The sequence below is a fragment of the Phaenicophaeus curvirostris genome, chromosome 5 (genome assembly GCF_032191515.1).
Source record: "Phaenicophaeus curvirostris isolate KB17595 chromosome 5, BPBGC_Pcur_1.0, whole genome shotgun sequence".
In the NCBI taxonomy this organism is placed as follows: Eukaryota; Metazoa; Chordata; class Aves; order Cuculiformes; family Cuculidae; genus Phaenicophaeus; species Phaenicophaeus curvirostris.
In genome coordinates, this window is record NC_091396.1 from 33,165,927 (window position 1) to 33,191,373 (window position 25,447).

The 25,447-nt window shown below is 45.1% G+C and overlaps 1 protein-coding gene across 1 annotated transcript; it reads right to left on the minus strand.

Annotated features, from left to right (window-relative positions):
* Nucleotides 1–1,525: 1,525 nt before the first annotated feature.
* LOC138721361 (uncharacterized) lies at nt 1,526–23,998 on the minus strand. The gene is made up of 6 exons (XM_069858396.1): nt 23,956–23,998; nt 21,975–22,003; nt 20,630–20,788; nt 3,254–3,375; nt 1,894–1,967; nt 1,526–1,725 (listed from the first exon to the last, which is right to left on the minus strand). Exons 1-6 carry the CDS (start codon nt 23,996–23,998, stop codon nt 1,526–1,528), a joined length of 627 nt encoding a protein of 208 aa, XP_069714497.1.
* Between the last annotated feature and the right edge of the window lie 1,449 nt (nt 23,999–25,447).

A 25,447-nucleotide genomic window follows, 5' to 3' on the forward strand; every position in this document is an offset into this window, starting at 1 on the left:
GGCAGCACCTCGCATCCCCCACGTGAGGAACTGGGCAGCTGACTTCCAGCATCCCAGGTGATGTAATGTTGGTTTAGCGGCTGAACACACCTCGTGCACTGCTGAGCAGAGCAGGCAGAGGCAAGTAGTGGCATGGGCGCTCTGGAAGCCACTAGCAAGAGCTGCACCTTAGTGTGTGTATGAAGCACTCTCTGTGCCCCTTTGATGCTGGGAAAGAATGCTCTGCTTTCAGAACCAAAGGCACTCAGGTTTGCCTGTGGGCTATGCGGAAATACGAGAAGGTGGAAGCAAGAAGCAACATGTTCTGTCAGGGAGGAAAGATCGTCTGAAGTTTGTAGCTATCATACTGCATGGAATAGATTTTAAACGAGGTGACCCGACTGCTTGCAGTGGTTAAAACCTGACTTTCTCTCCACAGGGCTGTTTGTTGCCCTGGTATGCTGGCCGTTAGCAGTTAGCTTTTGCCCCTGTCTGTTGCAGCAGACTGATAAGAGATCATTGGGTTCTTTTCTGAAATCCCAGTGCGGTTTTTTTTCAGTCTTTCGAGATGCTGTACGTCTCTCCAGCAGCCTCTCCGAGACGCGACCAGGGAAAGGGTTCTGTTTGTGTGCCTGCGGCAGACACAGCAGCCACTTTTACTGCACGTGAGGTGTAGGGGGTTTTTTTTGTTCCTTCTTTCTCCAACACTTTCTGAGTAATGTTTTCCTCATTCGGTCTCAGCCCACAGGCCTTTTCTCAGAAAAAAACCCAGAGTCACCCCGGCTCTATTTCCGTGGGTGGATGTGTTTATACACACACATGTGTTAAAAATATCCTGCTTAATTCAGGTACTACTAGAATATTCCATTACCAGGGTACTAGTTTTGTTAGACTTAGTAGCAGTTTAAAATGGGTCTTAACCATCTACTCCGTATGCTGTCTGGAAGGGGTTTACTACTTTTTCCCAGCCCTGGCTGGCAGGTCCTGGTGGTTTGAGGGGAACTAACTCAGAGTTCCCTGCAGAAGCACCTGATGACTATCCCTGAGACAGAGAGGACATTGACTATCGATTACTGCTCCTGCAGACAAATTTACATATAAAAGCCGAGCATGAGAGATAACCAACAGATAAGCCTGCCCATTTTCCAGGTGTTGGAAAGTCTGACTGCCGGCTTTATACAAACACAGGTTTAAATACTATTCACCCTGGGGGTGTGGATGAGTTTATCTTGGATGGAATCCATGGAAATGACTTTTAACCCGTAGCATTGTAATAGGTTGCCCAATGCATCTATATAAACATGGTGCATATTTATAGTGTAATGATCCCTGGGGTTCACTAAATACCATAACAAGAACTTTCTGAAAGCAGTCAGATAGCCTGTTCCTCCAAGCTATATTAAGAAAGTCCAAATTGCTACAACAAAATATTTTAAAGTTGTTTGGGTTTTTTGTTGTTTTTTTTTTGTTGTTGTTTGGTTGGTTTTTTAACTAGCCTTGAATTATTTAGCCTGTTCTCCAAGGGGTTGTTGTCTTATGTCTATTCTCAGCATTTGGGATCTAAAGAGTTGGGGCTCCCATGAAATAGTCTCTGCAGACAGCAGCCAGTTAACCCCGATGTGTTTCCACTGGGGACTCCAGAGGACTTCCTTCCTTCCCAGGCACCGGAGCACTGCAGGCAGTAGCAAATTTCAAGCACAGGTCTGCACTGAAAACCAGTTCTGTACAAATACACATGGCAAGGTCCTGCAGCATTTTAGAGAATGAAGTCAATAGCAGGCCACACAAATTTAATTAAAATCCATAGTGATTAACCCTGGAAAGCAGTACACCTGAATAAAAAAAAAAATGGCAAGTTTTATGAAGCTACAGAATGCTGATACAGTATACAGTAAAACAAACAAAAAAACGTACCCTCACTTCTGGTACTCAAGAAAGAAAGGATTCTGCAGTTCATTATGTGGCTTGTCTCTGTTGGTGCTGCAGGGCTAAAAGAAATAAAAGTAATAAAATCCGACTTTGTCTCTAATACCAGCAGATCCAAAGCTAAATATGCAAAGGTGCATTCTGTTTGGTAAGGTAGTACCATTTTTCCACAGCCTTTTCTCAAAGAAAAAAAACCCCACACTTTCAGACTGAGGCGCATGATTTTACAGTTCCCATTTCAGTGGCATTTTATGTCAGAAATGTTTTTGGTGGCTCCTGTATTGCTAACAGCGGAGGTGGAAAACAGCTCAACAGTCACCTAAACTTTCCCCAGGCCAGTAGCACGCTGCACTCTGTGTTGCCTCTCCTGGTGCTTGAAATGGGATGTGTGATGTCCCAGAGTGCAGCAGGGACCACAAATCTGCCTGCCCCATCCTCCTGAAAATCACCGGCTCCATACCCACGCCACCTGCTTCAGGCAGCCTGTGCTGCCAGGAGGTAAAACAGCAGTGCCTCCAGCCCTATGGGGATTGGCAAGGTCAGTGTGAGATAGAACCATAGAATCATAGAACCACTTGGTTGGAAAGGACCCACAGGATCATCGAGTCCAACCATTCCCATCAAACACTAAACCATGCCCCTCAGCACCTCATCCGCCCAGCTTTTAAACACCTTCAGGGAAGGTGACTCAACCACCTCCCTGGGCAGCCTGTGCCAGTGCCCAATGACCCTTTCTGTGAAATATTTTTTCCTGGTGTCAAGCCTGAACCTCCCCTGGTGGTTCTTGAGGCCATTCCCTCTTGTCCTGTCCCCTGTCACGTGGGAGAAGAGGACAGCACCCTCCTCTCCACAACCTCCTTTCAGGTAGTCGTAGAGAGCAATAAGGTCTACCCTCAGCCTCCTCCAGGCTAAACAACCCCAGCTCTCTCAGTTTTCTCAGGATGGGGATCCCAAGTGGTGGACTGGCGTTTCTTGTATCTGACTGGGAAACAAAGCTCCTGGGCTCCAGGTCTGCCTGCCGTGGGGGAGTCTTGGCTGATTTTGGGGGAGGTGGTCACTGCAGCAGAGTATGGGGGATTTCCTGAGTGAAACGGGGAATGGACCAGTGCTGGAGGCTGCCTGAGCAGCCGTGCCATAGCTGGGCATCCCTGGAAGCCAGGCTTCCCCTTTCCGACCTGCCTGGTCACAGTGTAGGATGTGAGCGGGCCCCCATCCCAGACACCTTCCTGAAGCACATGCAAGGAGACATCGGTTCAATTTGGATAAACCACCAAGCTGCGAAGATTTTTAAAAACTTATCCAATTTGGCTAAGCCTATATGGATTTGTGAGAGGGGATGGAGAATTACCAGAAGTTGATGATCGTCAACACTTGTGGTGCTTCCTGCTGGGTCCAGGAACACCAGCTGCCCTGCCCTGCTCTGGGGAATTTCAGCAGTTTCACTTCCACATCTAGCCCAGGGCAAAACGCCTGTAAGCAGCCAGAACAAAAAGTAACACGTCACAAGGATTTCATAATTCAGAAAAGATTTACCAGCAGAAGTTAAGACTGACTGAAAATGGACAGGGTCTGTGCGGGATTTAGTGTGAAAGGAGTCTTTTAGCCTGTCGTTGTTCCTGGACATGGTCAGTAAAGGTGGCCTCCAGGAGGATGCCATGGTTTTCACTTGGACAGAACTGCTCATGTTTCATTACAAACTCCTGGAAGGTCAGTTCAGCCTCTTTCGTCACATGGGACCCCGCCTCTGTGGCAGATTTGCGGCCCTGCCTGACCTCCCTTGATGAGCCTCCCTCTCTCGCAGCCCTGCCTCGCACTCTCCTGAGGGTCACAGCTTTGAGCCCACTGCTGCTGCCCTCCCACGAGCCCCGTTCTATCCAGGAGAGCTGTGCCACATGCCTGTGGACCTGCCTCTCTGGAGCTGATGTGCAGGCCCCAGCTGTGTAAGGCAGCCAGACACAAGGCAGCAGAATCCGTGGTTTGACCTCAGTCCCACATGTGTTTTTCTGTACCAAGCTTGACTGCCCTTTCCCATCCATACAAACTCCATACACACACAGTCTTACTAAAAAAGGACCGGTCTGAATGTTGACAGTGTTTTGGGGGAGGGAAAACTTTTAGCTGAACTCCTTCCTCCACCTCTAGTGCCTTCCCTGCCCCAAAGAAAGGGCCATTCTCATTCACTTCTTTCACTGCAGTTAATTAGTAAGTCCAAGCCAGCCTGTCTTTGGGAGCTGGCAGTTCCCTTAATCTCTCTGTTGCTAGGGCATGCTGACATGCTCCACTGGTACCAGTTCCAGCATGATGTGGGGGATCGTGGAAAGAAAGGGGGAAGGGCTGATCAAACAGAGTCCAATTTAAAAAAAAAAAAAAAAGAAAGAAAAAGAAAAGAAGAGGCTGGGAAGTTCACAATGTGGGAAAGCACAGGGCGAATGATAAGGCTTGAAGGAACTCATTAAATTAAGGCAAGCTGAGCAGAGTTATCTTATTTCACTCCCTTTCTCCTGACATGTCCTTGATGGAGAATTCTTTTATCAAGGAAGGGGCAAGGTCAATTCCTCACTAAAGTTTGATAGAAATAAATGTATAATTGTTTTCCTAAGAGTTTTAGTAAATGAAGCTTTTAAACATTTGTAAAGCAAGCTGGAGCATCAGCAAAGGGTGTGACTTGACAGAATTGTAGGCTGCTGGTGAGAAAGGTCCCATAGCCCATTACTGTATCCTCCTCTTGGCTTGTCCAGCATCCTGAGAAAGAGAGATATAAGAAGTTAATTAAGTAGGACATGTGAACCTCAGGGATGGTAGAGGGCAAATGTGAATACTAATGTGAAACATTTGCCTTGGAAGCAGTGTGTCTTACTTTATTTGATCTGCACTAGGCATTGCAGAACTAGAGCGAACATATGATTCAAAAAGATTGAATCATTGAAACAAAGTGCTGCCGAGTAAAATCTCACACAGTTCTTTCCTTAGGATGCCTGGCAAGTACTGTTCCTGTGATTGTGGCCAGTGTGCGCTGCCTCAGGAGAAAAGGAATCCCACCAGTGAGTGAAGAAGAGTTGTGCAAGAATGAAGAGTAGTGCAGGAAGTTGCAGGTTGATAGGGAAGCTTCTTAGAAGGTCTGGTTCAGCAGAAGAGACCGAGGTAGGGCTTTATCTCCTGATGGTAACAAGGACAGTTACAGAGTGTGGCCTCAAGCTCCGCCAGGGGAGATTTAGGCTGGACATTAGGAAAAAATATTTCACAGAAAGGGTCATTGGGCACTGGAACAGGCTACCCAAGGAGGTGGTTGAGTCACCTTCCCTGAAGGTGTTTAAGGCACGGGTGGACGAGCTGCTGAGGGATATGGTTTAGTGTTTGATAGGAACGGTTGGACTCGATGATCCGGTGGGTCTCTTCCAACCTGGTTATTCTGTGATTCTGTGATTCTGTGATAATTGACAGTGCATTCTTTCCTTTAATCTGAAAATTAGCCAGATTGCTTATCAGAGCTGTATTTTGAGAGTCTGCATGAACAACGGATCACAAATCAGAACCAAGCACCTGTCCCATGCATCCTCTTGCTCATAAGAGTCATGAGATGAGCACCCACTCTGACATGATTCTTCTCTTCTTGCAGAGACAGAAGAGGGTGGCATGATTGTGGTCCTACCAGCCATTGCAGCTCTGGGCTCTGGGGAGAGGGCAGTGGTCACAAACAGTAAGTTTTCTGTGCCATGTTCTGTCAGACTTAGTTATAAAATTTCCACAGGTTCTTGCTGATTTCACTTGATCCTTTCCTCCATGGGCCCTCGTATTTCTTAATAAAAAGCAAGCCATTATTCTGAATAATTATGTAAACCTCCTTTGCCTGGAGGTCCTTCTCCCCACCTCAGCACCTCCCTCTGGCCAAGAATTCCCCTCTTGCTCTGCGGGTGAGGCACATGGACTGCCACTTCTACTGCAAGGGATGAAGTTAGCTATTTCCAAAGATAAGCTCAGCCTTTAAATGCGCAAATACTTTTCTATTAATCTCTTTCCCTGCTTCTAGTAGTTTCTCCTCCCCTCCAGCTATAGGAGCACACAGGAACCCTTGCTGCATGGAAAGCACTGGATTTTCCACATGGCAGCTCAGCTTGAGTATAGCTTTAGTGTTTTAATCTTTCAGGTATCAGCCCATCTTCTGCAGGCTGTTGTAAGACAATCCACCCCCCCCCCCCCCCCCCCCCCCCCCCCCCCGCTCCCCGAAGGATCAGGTGTTTGGCATCTAGCACATCCCCCACTCCCAGTTCTCTCTCCTTCAGGCTTTCTATCACAGCTTTTGACAGCAGGACTGTAGCCAAAGGTACAATGAGACATGGTAGGGTGGGGGGATGTCAGAGTTGCCCCTTACTTTGCCTGGAACAGCCACGCTAGCAAACAAGCTGGTTTTGCTAACACAATCTGAATCAGTAAACACATTCCTTACATAAACATAGCTTTAGGTAGCAGGATCTACTGGTGGAGAGAAATGTTATTTGCTAGGGACCTTTCATTAATGTTAGTCCTCATATATTCATGTGTGCAAAACTTGTCTCTTGTTTAACGTCCACTTCTATCTCTTTGCCACCTTGACAGCACACCTCTCTCCCTTCTTTCAAATCATGTGTATTTTTTCCTTGTTTCTTGACAGGCGGACTCTGGTGAGTCCTTATAAAAACTGGAAATTTCTCTGCCTTGCTTTTTAGATGTGACACTTAATGTGCCTTTGTGCATCAGTCTCTTTACATGTGGATCACTCATGTCTTATGCATATTGACATGGGGAAGAAGTAAGACAAGACAAAACAAGAACCAGTGGCTGAGAACACAACAAATTCAGACCAGAAAGCACTTCAAGAGTGGTTAAACAGGGAATACTTTGCTGTAGGTGCAATTTTCCCAGGCTGAGAAGGACAGTTAATTTTTCTGTTACAAAAAATTGTCATGCTAAGGCTGGATAACAACTCTGTTAGAGGAGACCAACACAGCCATTGTGGTTTGCTCTTTCTAGTGTTAACCTCTAACAATCCATAAATATTGTGTAAGTTTCCGTATAGCACATTTATCAGCAGATGTTCTGTTACTTGCTTTATGATCTAGATCACTGCTTTGGTTTAACAGCAGTTAGCAGCAGTGAACGTGGTCTAGAGTCCAGGAGGTGCCTGGGGTCTCAGCCTTAACTAAAATCCATGCAAAGCTGTCCTCTCCTCTCTGACAACTGGCTGACACTGCAAAATGCACAGGAACCCTAAAAACAAAAGCAGCAGAATGGGAAGGAAGGCAATTCACAGCTAGGCAAGGAGCCAGCTTTCACTGTGTTTTCCTTTGAGTTTCCACTTCTGGAAGTCCCTCCTTGCATGGCCTTGCTATCAACCGATGCTTTAGCTGTTCATTTATGGTGAAACATAACTAAAGGGAACCAAAGCGCTATCTGAAATTCACTTCCTCTTGGGAAACAGAAGGACTGTCTGAACTCCTTCCTCTTCTGGCTGTTTATGCTGCTCATTTGAAAGAGCACCATTATAGCTGTATAACACTGCTGTATTTACAGCGTTGCTCTTACAGCTATGGCTTCGTCAGGCAGTGAGCTTTTGAGTATCTTTGACGATGAGAAGAATATGTGATGACAGAAGGTCAGCTAGAGTTCCTGTGCAGGCAGGAGTTCAGCATGATTACGTTAGTAGTGAATTTTGCACTTTTAATACATATGAAGACAAAAACATATTCCCCACTTCATCAGCCCAGTCTGTTCTGCCTTCAGGCCAACTGAGAGGGAAGCCACTGAAGTACCCAAATGAGAAAAGATGTTTTCATAATGAGCAGTTGAGATGAACTTGAAAAATAACTCTGGGTGTAAACATTTCTAGCATTTGGGACTACCTAAAATTCAGATCTGGATTAGAAGATTTTGTGATTTGCACCCACTATTTCCATTAAGGACAGGAGGTTAAACAAAAACCGACCAGCAGATACTAAATGTTCCCAGGTGAATCTTTAAGGTGGAAGAGGTGGTAACAAAGGTCAGACTTCTGATCTTTGTTAAACCAAGATAAGCCAATGATGATTAAAGCTACTTACTCAATAATTAAATTAATCTTATTTAGGACCTTGAGGAAGTAAGAAGTTTTAATTATGTAGAAAGCACATTGGCGAGAACAGCAACAAGCATCAGCTATCCAAAAACCAGAGTTCATAGGAGGTATAACAGTAGATCAGCCTGGAGAAATCAGCAGCTCTTCTTTCAGACTCAGGGAAGAAAGCATGCAGAAGCTGGGCTAGATATGTGAGGACAAAATCACAAACATCAACCAGCAAAATGGGATCCAATTAGCAAGAGACTTTAAAGTAGCAAGTTTCTATCACAGCTTTAGCAGCAAGAGGAAGACTCAGGTGACTGAAAACATGCTCTCCAGTGAGGAAGAAAGGCTATGGACAATTCATGGCTAGAGAGCCAGAGTGTTCTGCACCTGTTTTGCATTTATTATTGCTTCAGGCATATGTTTCAATCAACGTCAATGACAGAGGAAGACGAGATCACAAAACTAGAACACAGACTAGATCAGGTGATCTTTCAGACAGTGTTCAAGTCAGTTGGACCAGATGAACTTCATCCTAGGGCAATTGCTCCAGCCAGCTACTTAACTGCAAGAGCTATAGGCGTAACCTCACATAGCTCCTTGGATATTATGGAGCCCGGAGAGTGTATTTGGAAGCCTGGAAAAGTGCAGACGTAGTTCCTGTCTTTAAAAGGGGAAAAAAAGGAGGAGCCAGGCATTGCAGATTGTTCAGTTTAACTTCAATTCCCGGAAAAATACTGGAGCAAACAATCAAACTTTTGTAAGCACCTAAAACAAAACAGAGATGAATAACGGCCAGCATAGATTTCTTAAAAACAAATTGTGTAAAACAGGTCAAATTTCCTTTCATGACAGAGTGAAAAAAACATGTTGATAAGGGAGAAGCAATATTAGTCCTATATTTTAATGGTCATGAGGCTTTCATCACAGTGTAAAATGATACTCCTAAGCAAATGAAGGGAATTGGTGGTAGATGGAGCTGGTCTGGGATGATACAATATTGATTGGAAAACTACACAGAGAGAATAGGTATTAATTATACTTTAAAAAAGGAAAGGTGGATCAAGAAGAGTTGCTTGGGAGTCTGTTCTGGGTCAGGCTGATTTAAGAGGATTATGAACAGCTTGGACAATGGAATAGAGAACATAATATTCTTGGCTACTACAAAGGTGGAAGTGGACTATGGGGATACCAAAATAAAAAGCTACAATTAAAAAGCATTTAGACAAATTATCTTAAAACTAGGATTCAGTTCAGTAATAATAGTTCTCACTTTCTATACACAGGCATCTTCAGGAATAATTGAGTCTATTTATATCGAGTGGTGAATTTTTTCCCCAGTAGCAACTCTGCTTAACAACATCTGAGAGATATTCCAGATCACAATCCAACTATGAGTTAATTGCTCATGCAAAAAGGGTAAATGCCCTACCAGGATTTGTGCGTAGGCATGTACCCTATGAATAATCCTTCTACTAGTTCCTTGTGAGGCTGCCATTGGTGTGATGTCCAACCATAGGTGCTGTGCTCAAGACCAGGTCCAGACAGCAGCTGGGGAATAATCAGAGGTCTTGAAAACAAGAGGCAGGAAGGAAGAATGAACAAACTGACATTCTTTAGCCTAGAGAAGACTGAAGGAGATAGGGTTGCCACTGTCAAATGTGTGAAAGGTGACTGTGAAGAAAAGGGGAATAAATTGTTCTCTGTATGCAGGATAGGACAAGTATTGAGCTTCAATAACAGAAAAGGAGACTGAGGTTGGATGTTAGAAGATGGCAAGCAGTAAGGATAATGACACCAAGAAGTATCTGAGAAGATTGTGGAATCACTGCCTTGCTTGTAGGAAGAGGATAGGCAAGCATGAGTGATGTTAAGTATAATGATCCGGACCTGGGACATCAGTCTGGACTAAGTGATATTCTGAGATGCCTTCTGACCATATAGATCTCTGATTCTTTCCTGGCTGTTGGAAGAAGTAAGGCTGACATGGAGCATTGCAAGTACTCCATGTCTGTGGTTTGTAATGCTCTTATTTTTGCATGAGAGCCAGGAAGAACAGTCCTGCAGGAGCTGTATATGCCACTTTCTGCTTTGGAGGAAAATAGGTTTAGTGGCAGGTAAAGTCACCGAAGGCTAAGATGTCCTTGGATTATAAGAATATTGTCCTACCTGTCTTATCTCACATTTAAATGTCTCTGGTCCTTATGTGGTAATGAGATGTGACACCAGTCTTGTAAGCATTGATCTGTATTAAACAGTGTCTTGTGCTACAAAACTCTGACTATTTCTTGGATACTGCACTAATCACAGCCTCCAACAATGCCTAGCAGAGCTAGCAGTCCTGCTCCATGTAATTCAAGACTGCTTGCTTCCATTTGGTGGGAGCCAGAGGCCAGTTCAGCCCACAGCCCTGCCACCCATGACGCAGGCTGGCATTAGCAGTCCTAAAGCTGCTGCAGTCTCCATCAGATGCCAGGGAATGAAACTGTGAGCAATTGTTTTTCATCTAGAGTCCCCTTGAGCCATTAGGGACAGAACTTGCTAAAGATTATTTTCTGCAAGCACTTCCAGGACCTAATGTTTCTCTAGGAATTCAAAGGAAGATAAGTGGAAAAGGTTACAAGCAGGAAGGACAGAAATATTCTCTTTTTTTTCAGTTTCTAAAGACAGCTTTTAGAAACATCAGTATATAAAAGAAAAAAAAAAAAAGGGAGGCTCATTTTAAACAGGTGGGTAACCTAATGTTCCTTGAAAAAAATAGCAGAGAGCAAACACTGAAGTCCTTTAACTCCATGTCATAATTCATAGCAGGTTTGCAATTGTGAAATCTCTCAGTGATGTGGGACAACTGTTATGGTGAGGAAAATAAAACAAACAGACAATGGGATGGGAAATGTGGAGAAGATGAAATGACACCATGCTGTAATCCTTTTGGGAAATCTCTGTATGGCTTTCCAAAATACTGTGCTGGTGAGCAATTAGGAAACTAGAGAAGCTATATAAACAGAGCCACTAGAGGTCTGTAATTGTTCCCATGCAGTTTCTGCCGAAAGTGTGAGTCTGAATGGCAACTTTGGGGAGGGGGCTATTTCTGCCCACCATCTTCTAAATGATCTCTTTAATATTCTGTCCAGAGCTATTCATGTAAGAAATGCACACAAGTGGAGGTTTTCCAGTGCTTGTTCCTGTTCCTATGGCAGTAGATCAAAGGCAATAACAATACAGAGTTAATTAATTCAGGAGAAGGAATTCCCACTTGCAGTGGTCTTAATCACCAGGGAAGGTGTCAAGCATAAAGGCAAATGTGCCAAAACTGGCATGGATTTGTGGGTTGTCGGGTTTTTTTCCCCCCATTAAGGAGTTCAGGACCTGAGCTTCAGAAAAAGTAAGGTTTTGTATATAACCAACAATTCATACGTGTGCATGAACCATCCAGCTGCAAGAAACCTGGACAAAAACTGGGCCTACAGTCTTGTAAAAAAAAAACCAACCAAACTCTCCAAGGGAATTGATTTCCCCTGTCCAGGTCAAGTTTGGAAGACATCCCTCTCAGCCTTACTCCAAGCACCCATGCCCACGTCAAAGACCGAAGACATCCTCAAAGCCAGAAAAACCTGCTATGGGGAAAGTTGAGGAGAATCTCATCTGCACCTACAGCCTTCCACCTTTGTACATCACAGGAGCAGAGGGGGCAAAATGATTGGGAAGAACCAAGAATTATCCACCAGTACACAGAGGAGTGTGGGCACAAATCCTTGGACAGAGTTAACAACAAATAAATGAAGAAAGGCCTTTTGGGTAGAGCAAAGGGTTGGCCACCAGCACACCTGGGTTTTCTAGAATGCCTTAAAGACCAGAAGAAGAGAAAAGAGAGGAAGCTGATATCACTGAAGCTAGAAACTACCATGATAGCAATCTAGAATGGGAGATTTTAAAGAGGCCAGCAGAGAATGAAAAAGTGAAAAGAATGACTACTTGCCCATCAAAAATATATCCTTCCTGGTGGGAATGGAACAGGAGAAAGAATCACACATGAAGTATAATATTATGAAATTCTGCTGATGTTGAGTGAACTAATTTCTTCCAGTGTCTTCAAAATGATATATTTTCTCAAACAAACATTCTAAAGTAATGTTTTGCTTTGCTCAGAGGCAATGCTTTTATTGACCTCTCCTTTAACAACTGCAGAATATTAAAGGTGAAGTCAGTTTAGGAATGTTATCCTTTTGCCCTGTATGCCCATAGTTTCCTTTTCCTATGCAGCTCACCTTACCTGGCCTGCATTTCTTTCTTAACATGGGGGGAAGTGACCTACATACTTTGTGTGATTTCTGCAATTGTAGTCCCAACAGACAGCAATGAGAGAACAGAGCTCTGCTGAAGGTGATTTTATAACAAAACTTGTTAAACTCTGTGGCCAGTACGCAGTTTGGTATAAGGAGGTAAATACTTACAGAGCTGAATCTGCTTACCTGAAATTGGAATTAAGACATTTTTGCCTTGTGCGAAACAGGGACATGGGGCTCATACCCAACTAAGACAAGCTGCTAATTTGCCTACCACTCTGTAAAACAGGCATTAATTAGAAAAATCAGATAAAAAAGGACTCAGACCTGATGGTCTTGTCTGCTGCAGGCATCTTAATCATATTTGCAGAAATCCACTGCACACATTGATTTAGAAGTTGTTTCCTATCTGCAGCCTATCTCACCTTTGAACTCCAGCTGACACTATCCCTGTGTCCCAAAACTTCAAGGCTCTGACAGCCAGTCTTGTGGATTTTAGCTGGAATCATGCATGCACTTCCCAGCACCACACGTGGTAAACATTCTTACACAGAGACCTCTGTGTGTCCATTCATTCAGATACACCATCTGTGCCCACACTGGGGCTTGTGCCAACCCACGTGCATGTGCATGTGGTTTCTCATCATATATGTTTTCACTGAAAGAGGAAGGTAAAGAAGAATGGGTCTTTTCATTTCTAGGAAGGCCCTGGACTGTTATGTTGCCTATAGATATGGAAAAAAGGAAGTGCTACTATTGGAGGAGAGTTTAGGGGCTCTGAAGGGGATGGTCCCTTCCCGCTAGCATAATTTAATTTCTCTGTTTACTGGATTTTGCCCCATTAAAACACTTGCAGCATGGCCAAGGACAGGCTATATAAGACCTAATTACACTCCCTTATGAAACCTGACACAAAAAAGCCTTAACTCCTTCAGACTTGTTTTTTTGGGGTTTATCATCTATCATGTGTTCTTGTTTCCTTAGGAGTTAGATTTCTCATGGTCTTTTGCAAGAGTTCAGTCCCTTTCCTAAGACATTCTAAGAGCTTTCTCATCCCATACTGAGTTAGGCCACGGAACTGGTCAGTCTGGTGTTCCATTAAGCACTACCTTGGGCTGCAGGGGCTGGCAGAAGACTTGCCAAAGGTCAAGCTCATACTAGAGCTATCGTGGCACATCGAGCCAATGTGCATGAGAGGACAGCAAAAAAGCTGTGATCGGGTAGCACCCGTATGCTGTAACGGAGGGGATGGGGTAAGTCTCAGCCTCAAGGCACTTCCAGAAGCAGATGAGGAGATGCCTGCTGTTGACATTGCTTTTGAGATAGGAGATCTTAAAATTCACTATTAAAAAGCATTATTTTTGGTATCTTATAACCATCAGGTTCTTTTGGCACAGATGCCTCTCACCATTGCACTTCAGACGTTATCTGAATTTGCCAGTACAGTTCTAGGGAGAGTCTTTGGGATATTTTCTTCATAGTTGGAGCTTACAGCCAAACTACTTACAGTAACCTGAGCTTTAGAGGTTTTGCATGTTATTAAGAAAGCAAGCTGCAGCCTGCCTTCTCCCCCCTCCTTCCTTGAGGCTGGCTAAAGTACTGGAAACAGCACAGGCAGTGTGCATATGTGCTGGCTTCACAAAAACATATCTACAATGGTGTAATTTTTATGTTAGTAACACACGTGAGAAGAATGTGTGAGGCCTAGGAAACTGTGTAGACTCATGCCAGTCTGTGTTTAACGATACTAAGATATGAGGCTGGCATGACACACTGTAGTGTGCAAGTTTCTGGCTTTCCAAGCCAGCCTTTAACAAGGCTGAAGAGCATTTGCCTCCTGTGTGCCATTTGTCTTGTCAGGAATGTGCTAAAAACAAATCCCCCTCTACTTGTTTTGACTGCCAGAGTTGGCCCAGTCCCTGTATGAGTGAGACTAAGTCATTCTGTTTTTTGTGGTCCCTGATAAGGTGGAACTGTCTGTTGTGGATGGCTAGATTTTTCTCAGGGGCATCATTGGGTAGGGCAGGCTGGACCTACACTGTAAACTTCCATGCTTTAAAGCATCTGGAATACTTTTGGTTTACCTTAAATTTGAGTTTTATAGGGTGGAAAAGGGTCCTGACATTATTTTATTTTTGAGTATTTATAAGTGCAGTGCTCCAGGAAGTATTTTTACCTGCAAGATAGCGAATGACACTACCAGGTAGATCTTCAACTTAGAATTTTTTCTGGAAATCAGCGCTTTTCCTCTAACTGCACCATCCTCCTCTGCAACCCCAGAAAATGTGGCGGCACATTTCTGAAGGCTGCTCTAAAACAATCACACAGCAATGGCCAACTTCTTACCTCAGCTGCATTAATGAACCCCTTTAAACACCCAGTGCAATGCAATAAGTACCTATGTGAGTGATACACAGCCACGTGTCTGTGCTCCAGATACTGGGTTGGTTGTGAAGCAGACAAATCTCCAAAGCCGGGATAGCATTCCTGTTACCACTTTCCCACACCAGCTGCCTCAAGGAGATGTTACAAGAGGTGGTAATCAGGTGCCTGGGAAAGCTTTTGCTCCCTACGTCCTCTTGCCATGCTCTGGACACCTCTCCCAGTGAGGAAAATACTATTAGAGCATTAGGTAATGTCAGTGCTTCCTTAAACTCCACTTGCCTGACAGATTCTCCTATGGCTTGTTGGCTGATCCCCAGGTCCCTGTATATGGCAGTTATGCCCAAGTATACAAAATTAAGGTGGAGAAATGAGTGGCTACATCACAGAAGCATATTCTGTTGACTGGACATTTTGTTTCGCAAGGCTGATGAGACAATCTGAATCATACTGTTCCTCCCATGCAGAAATCCCCTTCTGCTATAGTTATGCCTTGCATTCCTAATAGATTAGTAATCGTCATAAAGCAACTTCTCTGCAAAGCTGGGAAAAACCATCTATCCCAAGTGGCATCCTCTTCAGCTTGGCCCAATATTGACATCTTGGATATTGACACTGTGATAATCATTATGAGAAGTGCCAGTAGAAAATGATTGCATGCACAAAAGTGCACTTACTTCTCCCTTAGACAGCCAAGAATAACTGGAATGCCCTGTTAATATTTTGGTTACTCCCCACACTTTCTCATGAACCTTGCTGGCAAAGAGGAGACAGCAAGGGGGAGACTGGCAAGGGGGACAGCTGAGAAGAAGTCAGCGAGATCCGAATGGGTAGGTGGCCACAAGCTGCCAGCCATTTTATCTGGCGAGGTGCATGCATGTGTTGCAGTCTGCAGCAGAGTTTTCAGGTACTGATCGGCAGTGCAACACAAGATAAAGAAGAACATTTTGGCACACATGACAGAAATTCAGGCTGTGAGGAGGTGAAAAGATCTGTCATAGGAAGAGCTTTTCTGTGCAAGCTTCTACAATGGGAAACTGCCCCCCTTTCTCTTGGGTGCCTGGGAATACAGGGGCTGCGAACGGCTGTAGTTCAAGCTTACTACATTAAATCACTGAATTCAGTGCATTTTTATAGGGCAAGTCTAGCCCAGTAACTCCCGAGATGGTTTAACTGTGCCCAAAACATTCCTGCAGAACAGGACGAGTATTTCCAATAGCTCCTTGAAGGCAGGTAAAGAGTGAGGTTGGTGTGGCCACCGCCTGTGCTGGGGCTGCATGGGGACTGGTGGGAAAGGTGGCTGGTGGATCTGGGCTCTGAAAATCTGCTTTCCTTCACCCTGGGTACTGGCTTTGCTCCACCATTGTCACCCCAGCCTGCTGTCCCCCGTCTCCTGGGCTGCCAGCCTGTCCTCATCCCACCATAAGAGCATCCGCCCAGCACCCGCCTCCGCCGTGCCCTCCACACCCAGCAGTGTCTGCCAGCAGCATGGTTTATTTTGGAGGCCTGTGCTAATCCCATCCATCCTCATGGCCCTCAGTTTAAAGCATCGCATCGGCTTCCAGCTTGCGATAGAAGAGTGACCACCCTGTGACCCTGGCTTACTATAAATATTTTGCTTTTGCTGGAAGGAAATGTGACATACATTTAGGGTGGAAGTAATCCAGAAGCTGCAGCCTTCAGGAGCCAAACCACTGGGAAGTCCTCGCTGTGGTGGTCTCAAGGTACCTGTGCTGTCAAACACATTGGATTTACCCCCCACTGCGCCCTAGAAGGGGGGTCAAACTGATTTGCCTGTTGGTGACAAGAGTGAGTGCAGCTGGGGTGCCCCACGCACATCCCAGCAGTGAGGAGCAAGGATGCTCCTGTTCCCTGGGTTGGGCACAGCTCACCTACCCTGGCACACCTCTCCGTGGGCAGCTGAGCACTACCAAGAAAGCAAGTCACAGTGAGAGGGCCAGTTCTCTGTGGCCAGCTCTCCACAGCAGACAACTCTCCACAGGGACAGCTTTACATGGGGAGGGTTAGGGCTAAATTAGGGTTAGGGTCTGGGGCTCCTCACATAAAGTTGTCCCTGCAGAGAACTGGTTGTGTAGAGTTGTCCTGCAGAGAGTTGGCCACGGAGAGTTGTCTTAGACCTGGTCATGGTGGAGAGGGATGAGCACAGGGGCTTTCCAAATTCCCGTGTGAGTTAGGAGGAAAGAAGGCATCAATAAAAAATCACTATGTGATTACTTTTGGTTCTTAAATCACGTGATTGTGTAAACAGCCGTGTCTGTGGCCGCCTGCTAACAGGCCTTGCCTTGCACCATGGACAGGCAAGTTTAAAGCTTGGATGGACTTTAAAAGTTAGCCTTCGTCTGAGGTGTGTTTGCTGTTGGTGACACTTGCAATCACCTGCCTCAGCCTGTCTAGCTGTAGCGTGTGCTTAAAAAGGAATAGCAATACAATGCTTAAAGGCACACAATACAAAGTATGTAGTGATGCCTTTTACATCTGGTAAATATTAATTAACGATATTTCAAAGTACAAAAGCTGCTGGGACATTCTGCATTGGCTGGAGATAAATATACCTCCCAGATTTAATCATAATCTTGCTGAATTATGCATTTGACTTGGTGTGACTGGTTACTCCAGAGTGGTGTCTGCTTGTCCACCATTCCTCCCTCATGTACTGAGGTACCAACTTCCTGCAGCTTACCAAGGAATCAAAGAGCCAGCTTATCCAGAGCAGGCAAGCTATACCAAGTCAAAGTTTTGGTTTTGGTAAATATCCAGAAATCAAGGCCATGCCTAGCCCCCATCCTGATACACTGCTGTGAGCTTAGTTATCAACCTTTGTTTCTCCAGAAAGTAAAATTTGTTTTGGAGAAAATGCATGTGTGTTGGATTCACTTGTGAAAGGCTCAACAGTAGATAAATTAAAAATCAAATGACAGTGACACAGTCTGCCATTAGACCAAAACCAGAAGGTTTCCTTTCACAGCGCGATGCTCTTCATGCACTAAAATAAAAGCTGAATCAACTGCCTGGTAATGCTCAGCCAGTCCACAAAACATAGGGAGGCACATTGACTTTTTAGGAAGATCCTAGCAAATGTTAAACAAACCCTGACGTTCCTAGCACCACTGCCCGGAATCAGCACTTCACTCCGTGGTATGTGTGGAGACATTTAAACAGCTCTTGCAGCGCTGACACCAGCATACTGAATCCTGCCTGGGAGACCTTAGAAATGAGTCATGGAGAGGGGAATTAACTCATTACTTGGAGCATGCTGCCTAAGCTGAAAAGTAGTGGAGAAGGAAGGCAATGAAATAAAAATTTACATAACTGGAAATCTTCATTGGGTGAAGATACATTTTTTTTAAAAATTATGAATATACACATACTTATACGCATATATATACCCTCTAGAGCCAAAGAAAGAAACAGTAAGTGGTTGTAATCAAAACAAGTGTCACACAATTTTGAAGAGGATGTTACATTCAAAGTAGAATGTAATGTAGAAAAAAAAATATTAGGTGGGAGACTTTAAAAAAAACAACCCCCTTGAACATGCTAAAGTGCTCTGGTGGCTGCAGTTCCTCCCTGCTAGTATTAATGTCTACAGCTGATTCAGAGAAGGGAGGAATGGCTCTGACAGGAGTTTTCACGTTGAGCCTGTCCGAGGACCTCACAATTCATGATCTTGCAGATCGCCTTATCTTTTTGCTTTGTTCAAACTTGCATAACAACATTTTGCTAATTTAAGCCACTCCTACATCTTCTAGAATCTATAGACTTATTTTTACTGTTAACCTCTCGACCTGTTGTAGGTACTTCTGATGTGGTATCTTGGCTAGCACGCCTATGGGCTACTCACCCTTTCTGCTTGATATTCAGAGTTGTGCTGTCACACTGAGCAGTGCGGGCGTGGAAAGCTTGTCTGTGGGAAGTCACCAGGGCTCCACACCTTAGCTTGCACCAGGCTGCTCTTCTATGCCTACATTCAGAGTTATAACCCTGAAGGTCTTGCTCAGCTGACTTCCTAACTCTGGCAGCAGCAGGATGGCCACTGCCAGTGTCCTGTGAGGCACTTCCATGCTTCTTGTCTGAAGTACCTCACACCAGACAGTTTATGGAGGGAGATTTCTGGCTGTGGCAGTGTTCAGGTGTGTTGTGCTAAGGCAGTGCCTGTGCCACATGCTGCCACCCTTCTGGAAAGCATCCAGAGGGAAGGAGTCCTGAGCATCCATAGAGCCCAGAGACCGCCAGCACTGGATCAGCAAGGTGTGAACTCACTGCTGGTGTGGATGTGAAACGCTGGGAAAGGGTGAAGGGGTGCGCAGCCATTACAGGCAGGCTCAGTTCCCGCCCAGCTGATGACAGACCTGGCTCCCATCACAGACTCTCTGTTTAACAACAGATTAACCGAATTCTTTAGAGCTTTTCTTGTGCTGAAAGGACATTGCCCAAAACAGCTGAAAGGACAACCCTTGTATCCAATACTGGCAGCTTTTTTTGATCTGCTTTTCCTTTGACATTGTCTGGGATACCTCCCCCCCTCTCAATGTAAATTCATTCCTTTTTAATGCAGTTGGTTTGGATGTAGGAGAAGGGTACAGTGCCAGCCATCTAAAAGGCCATCAGGAAGACCTTCCATCTAAAAGACCAGCCGGAGGAGAGGCGATTTTAACTGACAAAAATGGTGTTGAGAGTAGTTTGATTATTTTTGGGGTGGGGGTGGTGTTGGCGCAAACAAAGAGCTCTGGGCTTAGTAGAAACAGCTAGTTCAGCCAAGTACCAGAACCGGTGCCAGCTCTAGATAAACTTTGCTGCTCTTCTTGCAGTTTTCATCCAGACTTGTCCCAGTCAGCACCAGGAACTGCCATCGGGTGCACTTCGTAAATAAAATCAGGCTAGGAGAGACTATGCGTTTGCTTCAAACAAGGACGTATCTCACAGCTGGAGCCCAGCTTCACTGTGCCACTTCAAAAATGTCAGCTTGATGTTTACGCTGTCCTAAATGACAGCCGGGGCAGCCATCAACCTGAGCAGAGGAGGAAACCTCCCCGCCTTGGTCAGAAGTATTTATGTCTGGGGTTTTGTCTCTAAAAATTAGAGATGAGGGGGTGGGGGCTGGTGGTGTCTGCAAATTGCAGCTCAGGACACAGCTTTCAGTGGTTAGAGCCATCTCTATGTAAATACCTGTGATGAAGCACATGCTTAACTTTCTAAGCACAAAGCTCTCCCATACTAAGATATGTAGTTCAAGAGGAGAAGAGAGAGATACATGTGGCATGTGTTTCTGAGCTAGAAAACACAAAAAGCTGTGCACAACAAGAAAGGACAGCACATTTGCTGAGAGGTACCTGGGAGGGCTCCCTCCTTTCAATCTCTGTCTATCAACAGAATAGATACTTGAAGATTGTGCCCATCCTGAAACCCTCATTTTCTTTTGCAGAATAATAAGCTAATAGGTTTTAGCCTGTTGCCTGCAGGGAAATGGTTTTGTAATGGAAGGAGCACCCCGCACTAAATCAACAAACAAGAGAATGGCTGTGTTTGTTTTTCATGTACTGGAGGTGAAGGTGCAACCACACTGGGGTTTCTTTCACATCCTCTCCACTTGACACAGGGCAGGGGACAGGCACAGACACATGCAGAGCCGCACATGTCCATGGAGGGAGTGTGCAACTGGAACAACAAAAGCCTTAGTTTCTGCCTTTGCCCCACACGCCTGCTGTGCTCTCCCTGTTCGGGGAGTGGGAGATGTGGGACTCCGGGCATGCATGTGCTCTCACCCCAGGCTGTGCTTTCATGAATGTGCCAGCACTTGCCACCAAAGGGAGTTGCCTTGCCCCCAGCTACTTGCTTCTACCCCTGAGCTCTTGTGCAATCACACCAAAGTGCACACACAGCTGCACTGCAACCAACCAACCACTACAAAAACGAAGGGTTTTGGTTTTTCTTTAACCCAGTTCTGTTCCCCACTCCAGCTCACCCTCTTGCACTGGGAGTGATCTTCACGTGCTTCTTTTGGCAGTGATGCCTGTCTTATGCAGACACGGTGCTCTGAGCCCTCTGGCTTGGGGCAAGGGCTGACCTGGAGGTGTGTGTGTGGGCACGCTGGTCCCAGGGCATCACCGCCTCCCTGTGTGGGCTGCAGGAGAGGAGAGCAGAAAGCATGGATGAATTTTCAGCCAGGAGCAGTCATCCTGGTGGCAGTATCTAGTTTACATGCATTTATATACTCATAGAAACGCACTTCAATGCAGCCAGTTTCACATAGGGTGAGGTTTTTTTCTTATCGATTACAAATACAGAACTACCAGTATAATTTTTGTCTGTGCTACGTGTGCTTTGTTGATACATCTGAAAGAGTGTGTCTGGCACAGACACAGACTCAGTGCTGATTTGGAAAAAGAGAGCTATTTAGCCAGGCAGAGGTATTTTCCCCTCCCTTCAGCTGCATTCCAGAGACAGTCAATTATTTGGACGTATCTTTTGTGCTTAGTCAGTGCACAGGGAGCACTTGCAAAGGCAAAGGCAGGAATGAGTTTTAATCCTGTCTTCTACAGAAGTATTCCCCTTATCCATGTATTCCTAGCATTTGAACCATTAGCTCAAGAACAGGCTTACGGCAGGAATGAATATGTTAAGAGAGCACACACTACAGACAGATAGTGCTCTCCGTGTCTAGGACACCTCATGCACAGTTGCATGCCCATATGGGCTTGTGTTTTTGATATATATTTCCCGTTAGCCTTCCTTGCTCTGAGCAGATAGAGAGGTATTCGTGTGGTGTGTGCATCTGTGTGTTCATGCATGTATTACGAGAGGTGCTCCTGTGCACACACAAGCACTTGTGGACACATGCAGATACGTATGTGCCCATACAGACCTACATTACTAGTCACGTTTACATCTGTCTACATACATGCCTATCCTGCCATGCCATCAACATACACACAACTTTGCTGCATCAAGCCAATTGCTTTTTTCTCTCCTGAGTTGCCAAATGCTCGAAGCTGTGGGCTAGCTATTGTGGTTACCCTGATTCCCAGGTTTCTTCTGCAGCTGACAAGTAAGCTGCACTGCGAGTTTCCTAACAACTGGGATGAAGTTTTGTGTAAATCACCTTCTAGGCATTAGACTTTTCCCAGCAAAAGAGGGGGCGGGTGTTTAGAGGAGGGAGACTTGCTCTCTTTGATGTGGGGATTAGTTCACATGTCAGTGTTATCCCCCTTTTTTTAATATGCTGTGATTTATAGAAGGGCGGCTATGAGAGATAGCCAAGGGGACACCCACGTGGGACTGACAGACACCACCTCCCAGAAGATACGTACCATTAAAGCAGCTGGCATCAACAGAAAGTCTGCAATTGCAAAAGAAAGAAAGCATCATAAAAAATAACCTGTTTTGTCTAACAAATACTTTATAAAAATTACGATGTTTTAATGCTTATAGAGCTGGAACTGGTTTTCCCAGCAGCAGAGGGGGTCTTTTGCACATCTATAATAAAGAAATTATAAATGCTTTTTCCCTTTGAAACGAAGTTTGGTTTGTACTTTCCCCTTAGAGCACAAATCACTAGTGAGAATGAGTGTGGCTCAAAAAATCATTATGCTCACTTGAAACATATTTAGCAATGTGGCTGCTCCAGTCAGAGTTTCCATGCTCTCCTGCATGAATTTTTTATCAGTGCTTTAGGAAAACTTCACTTTTCGGTCAAAAGTTACGTGGTTGTTCTGCAATCCAACCTTATGTCTATTAGTGTTAAAGCAAACTTTCCTGATGCTTTTCATGGGAACTGGATAAGGCTCTGACTTATTAGGCTAGAAGCCATATTCAGAGTAGCTTTGCTTAGCATATCTGAATTGTTTAGGCTTACAGCTTTGTGGAGGGTATGGCTGAGGGGCTGGCAAAGGAGACAGTGATTAAGGAAGATTTAATTAACTTTTATTTAAAAATAGTCTGTGTTGGTTGTTGTTTTTTTTTCAAAGTTTGATCTGTCTTGGCCCACCTAAATTCCTAATTTTTTCATTTGTCCAGTTCTCTTAGTATGAAACTTTGAGACATTCTAGTATAGCAAATGTTTTTCTTCCTTTAAAAAAGAAAAAAAAAAAAAGCAGTGTAATTTCTAGCCAGATCAGCATTTTGAACGGATTCCTGGTGTGGCTGCACTGGTGTTGGAGGCAGTGGGGAGGCAAGACTGTGACAGCAGAGGCTTCAGAGTGAGCTGCTGTAAAACTCTACCCTAAATAAGCAGTTTTATCATATTGTTACAGTAGAGGCAACATGGGGTCTTCCTCAGGTCTTTCCACTAACTCCTCTCTCATCCAGATACCTGAAGTTCTGCACTCACCTTGGGTGCTGTTTTACATGCAGTCTCCTCCCAGTGCATCAGAGGCAGCTCAGCAACCGCATGGGCACGTTACCTTGAGGGACAGACAAAAGCCAAACCTCTTCTTCACTGCTATGTTTCCAGCGGCCTCCCGCAATTCCTTCGCTATTCTCTTAAGCATAAAGAGTTTATTGTGTCACCCCCCCAGGAAGCCATGACTGTTGCTGACAACCAAAGCGTGACGCACGATGGGATGTACCCCACACAAGCAGGCTTTGTACAGTAAAGTGGCCACGTTCAAGTGTGGCCTCGCAGTGTGACTTCTCCCACCCCAGCTGCTTCGTGTGCTCTGACCCAAATGCTAATTGCTCTCTTAAAACCGCAGTGAAAGCACAGACAAAAGCTCCTCTGGCATCTCCTCAAGCCGTGTGGTGCCCTGGTCCAAGACACCTCCAAATATATGTTGGGGTAGCATGGTAGCACAAAAGAGCATGGCTCTGCGAAGCATGGCAGAAAGTGCCTGTGTGTGCACTGCCTCAGCTTGCTACTCCTCTTTTGTCCCACTATAAAGTGACAGTAAATACAATACTTGTCAGAAATGTGCACAAAATAATCACAGAATCATAGAATCACCAGGTTGGAAAAGACCCACCGGATCATCGATTCCAATCATTCCTATTAATCACTAAACCATGCCCCTCAGCACCTCATCCACCCATGCCTTAAACACCTCCAGGGAAGGTGACTCAACCACCTCCCTGGGCATCTGTCCCCCCAGACAGGTATCAGTATTGTCTTCCAGAGTGATGTTTGCCACCACTTCAGCCCAGTGCAGGGTTGGGGATAGTGAGGGGTGTGTGGAGAGGGAAGGGTGACTTGGTGGACTTGGAACTATAACACTTTTCACAGCCTGGGAAACATGCCACTGATGTTTCAGGCAAGGAAGGATATTTAAGAGACATGGCACGTGCCACTCCACTTACTCTTCTTCAGAGATGGTCCATTGGGACCAAAAGTCAAAACCATTTTCATAGAATCATAGAATGGTTTGGGTTGGAAAAGACCTTAAAGATCATCCAGTTCCAACCCCCTGCCATGGGCAGGGGCACCTCCCACTAGAACAGGTTGCTCAAAGCCTCATCCAACCTGGTCCTGACCACCTCCCGGGATGGAGCATCCATGACTTCTCTGGGAAACCTCTTCCAGTGCCTCACCATCCTCACAGGAAAATATTTCTTCCTAATATCTCATCTAAATCTCCCCTCTTTCAGCTTAAAACCATTACCCCTCATCCTATCACTACAATCCCCGATAAAGAGCCCCTCTCCATCTTTCCTGTAGGCCCCCTTAAGTAGTGAAAGGCTGCTGTTAGGTCTCCCTGGGCTAAACAAGCCAAAGTCTCTCAGTCTGTCCTCATAGGGGAGGTGCTTCATCCTTCTGATCATCTTTGTGTCCCTCCTCTGGACTCACTTTAACAGATCCATGTACTTCCTGTGCTGAGGACTCCAGAACTGAACGCAGAACTCCAGATGGCGTCTCATGAGAGCAGAGTAGAGGGACAGAATCACCTCCCTCAACCTGCTGGCCTCACTTCTTTTGATGCAGTCCAGGATACAGTTGGCTTTCTGAGCTGCAAGTGCACATTGCTGGCTCATATAGAGCTTATCCATTGCATCCCCAACTTCTTCTCTTCAGGGCTACTCTAAATGCATTCTCTGCCCAGCCTGTATTTGTGCTTGGGATTGCCTCAACCGAGGTGTAGGACCAATCATAGAATGGTTTGTGTTGGAATGGACCCTTAGAGATCATTTAGTCCAAAACATCTGCGGTGAGCAGGGACACCTTGCACTAGATCAGGTTGCTCAGAGCCCTGTTCAGCCTGACCTTGAATGTTTCCATGGATGGACCATCTGCCACCTCTCTGGGCATCCAGAGTTTCACCACCCTCACCATAAAAATGCCTTCCTTCTTGTTTTCTGCTTGTTTGTTCAAATTGTCAAAATATTTCACCAAATTAATGTCAAGCAGTATCTTGAAGACAATACTTCATAGAAAGAAAGACAATTCGTTTTTCACCAGGTTCCCCCATTTCACTGTACGTTCTAGAAATGTAAAATTGTCCTCGCTGGTCTCCTGGTCATCATGTGGCAGGATGGGCAGTGCCAGCAGATCACAGGCACAGATATCACCAACTCGTGTTTTTTTCTACAAACATGTTACCATTTGAGTGCTCAGACCTATCTCCATTGTCACTGTTAATTTGAATTCCTCCAAAAGGGTTAAGTGGGTTTTTCCTTTAAATAAACAAGCAGCACCGGTTGGTTAAACCCAGAATTTCTGCATGTACCTTATTAATGCTTTTCAGTGAGAAAAGTCATTCCTATATTATTCAGGTATGCGCTCATCTGGGAGAAGCAGGATTTCTCAAGTCTTCCGTTTGGATTGAGTTGGAAATACCCAGTTTAAGCAAAGTAT

What these genes read in the sequence shown, in the direction of transcription:
- LOC138721361 (XM_069858396.1), bottom strand. Translation starts at nt 23,998, where the DNA reads ATGGTTTTGACTTTTGGTCCCAATGGACCATCTCTGAAGAAGA. An exon ending in TGATGCCAGCTGCTTTAATG is followed by an intron (nt 20,789 to 21,974) that starts GTACGTATCTTC and finishes CCTCTCCTGCAG; the next exon opens with CCCACACAGGGAGGCGGTGA. An exon ending in TTGACGATCATCAACTTCTG is followed by an intron (nt 1,968 to 3,253) that starts GTAATTCTCCAT and finishes TATTTCTTTTAG; the next exon opens with CCCTGCAGCACCAACAGAGA.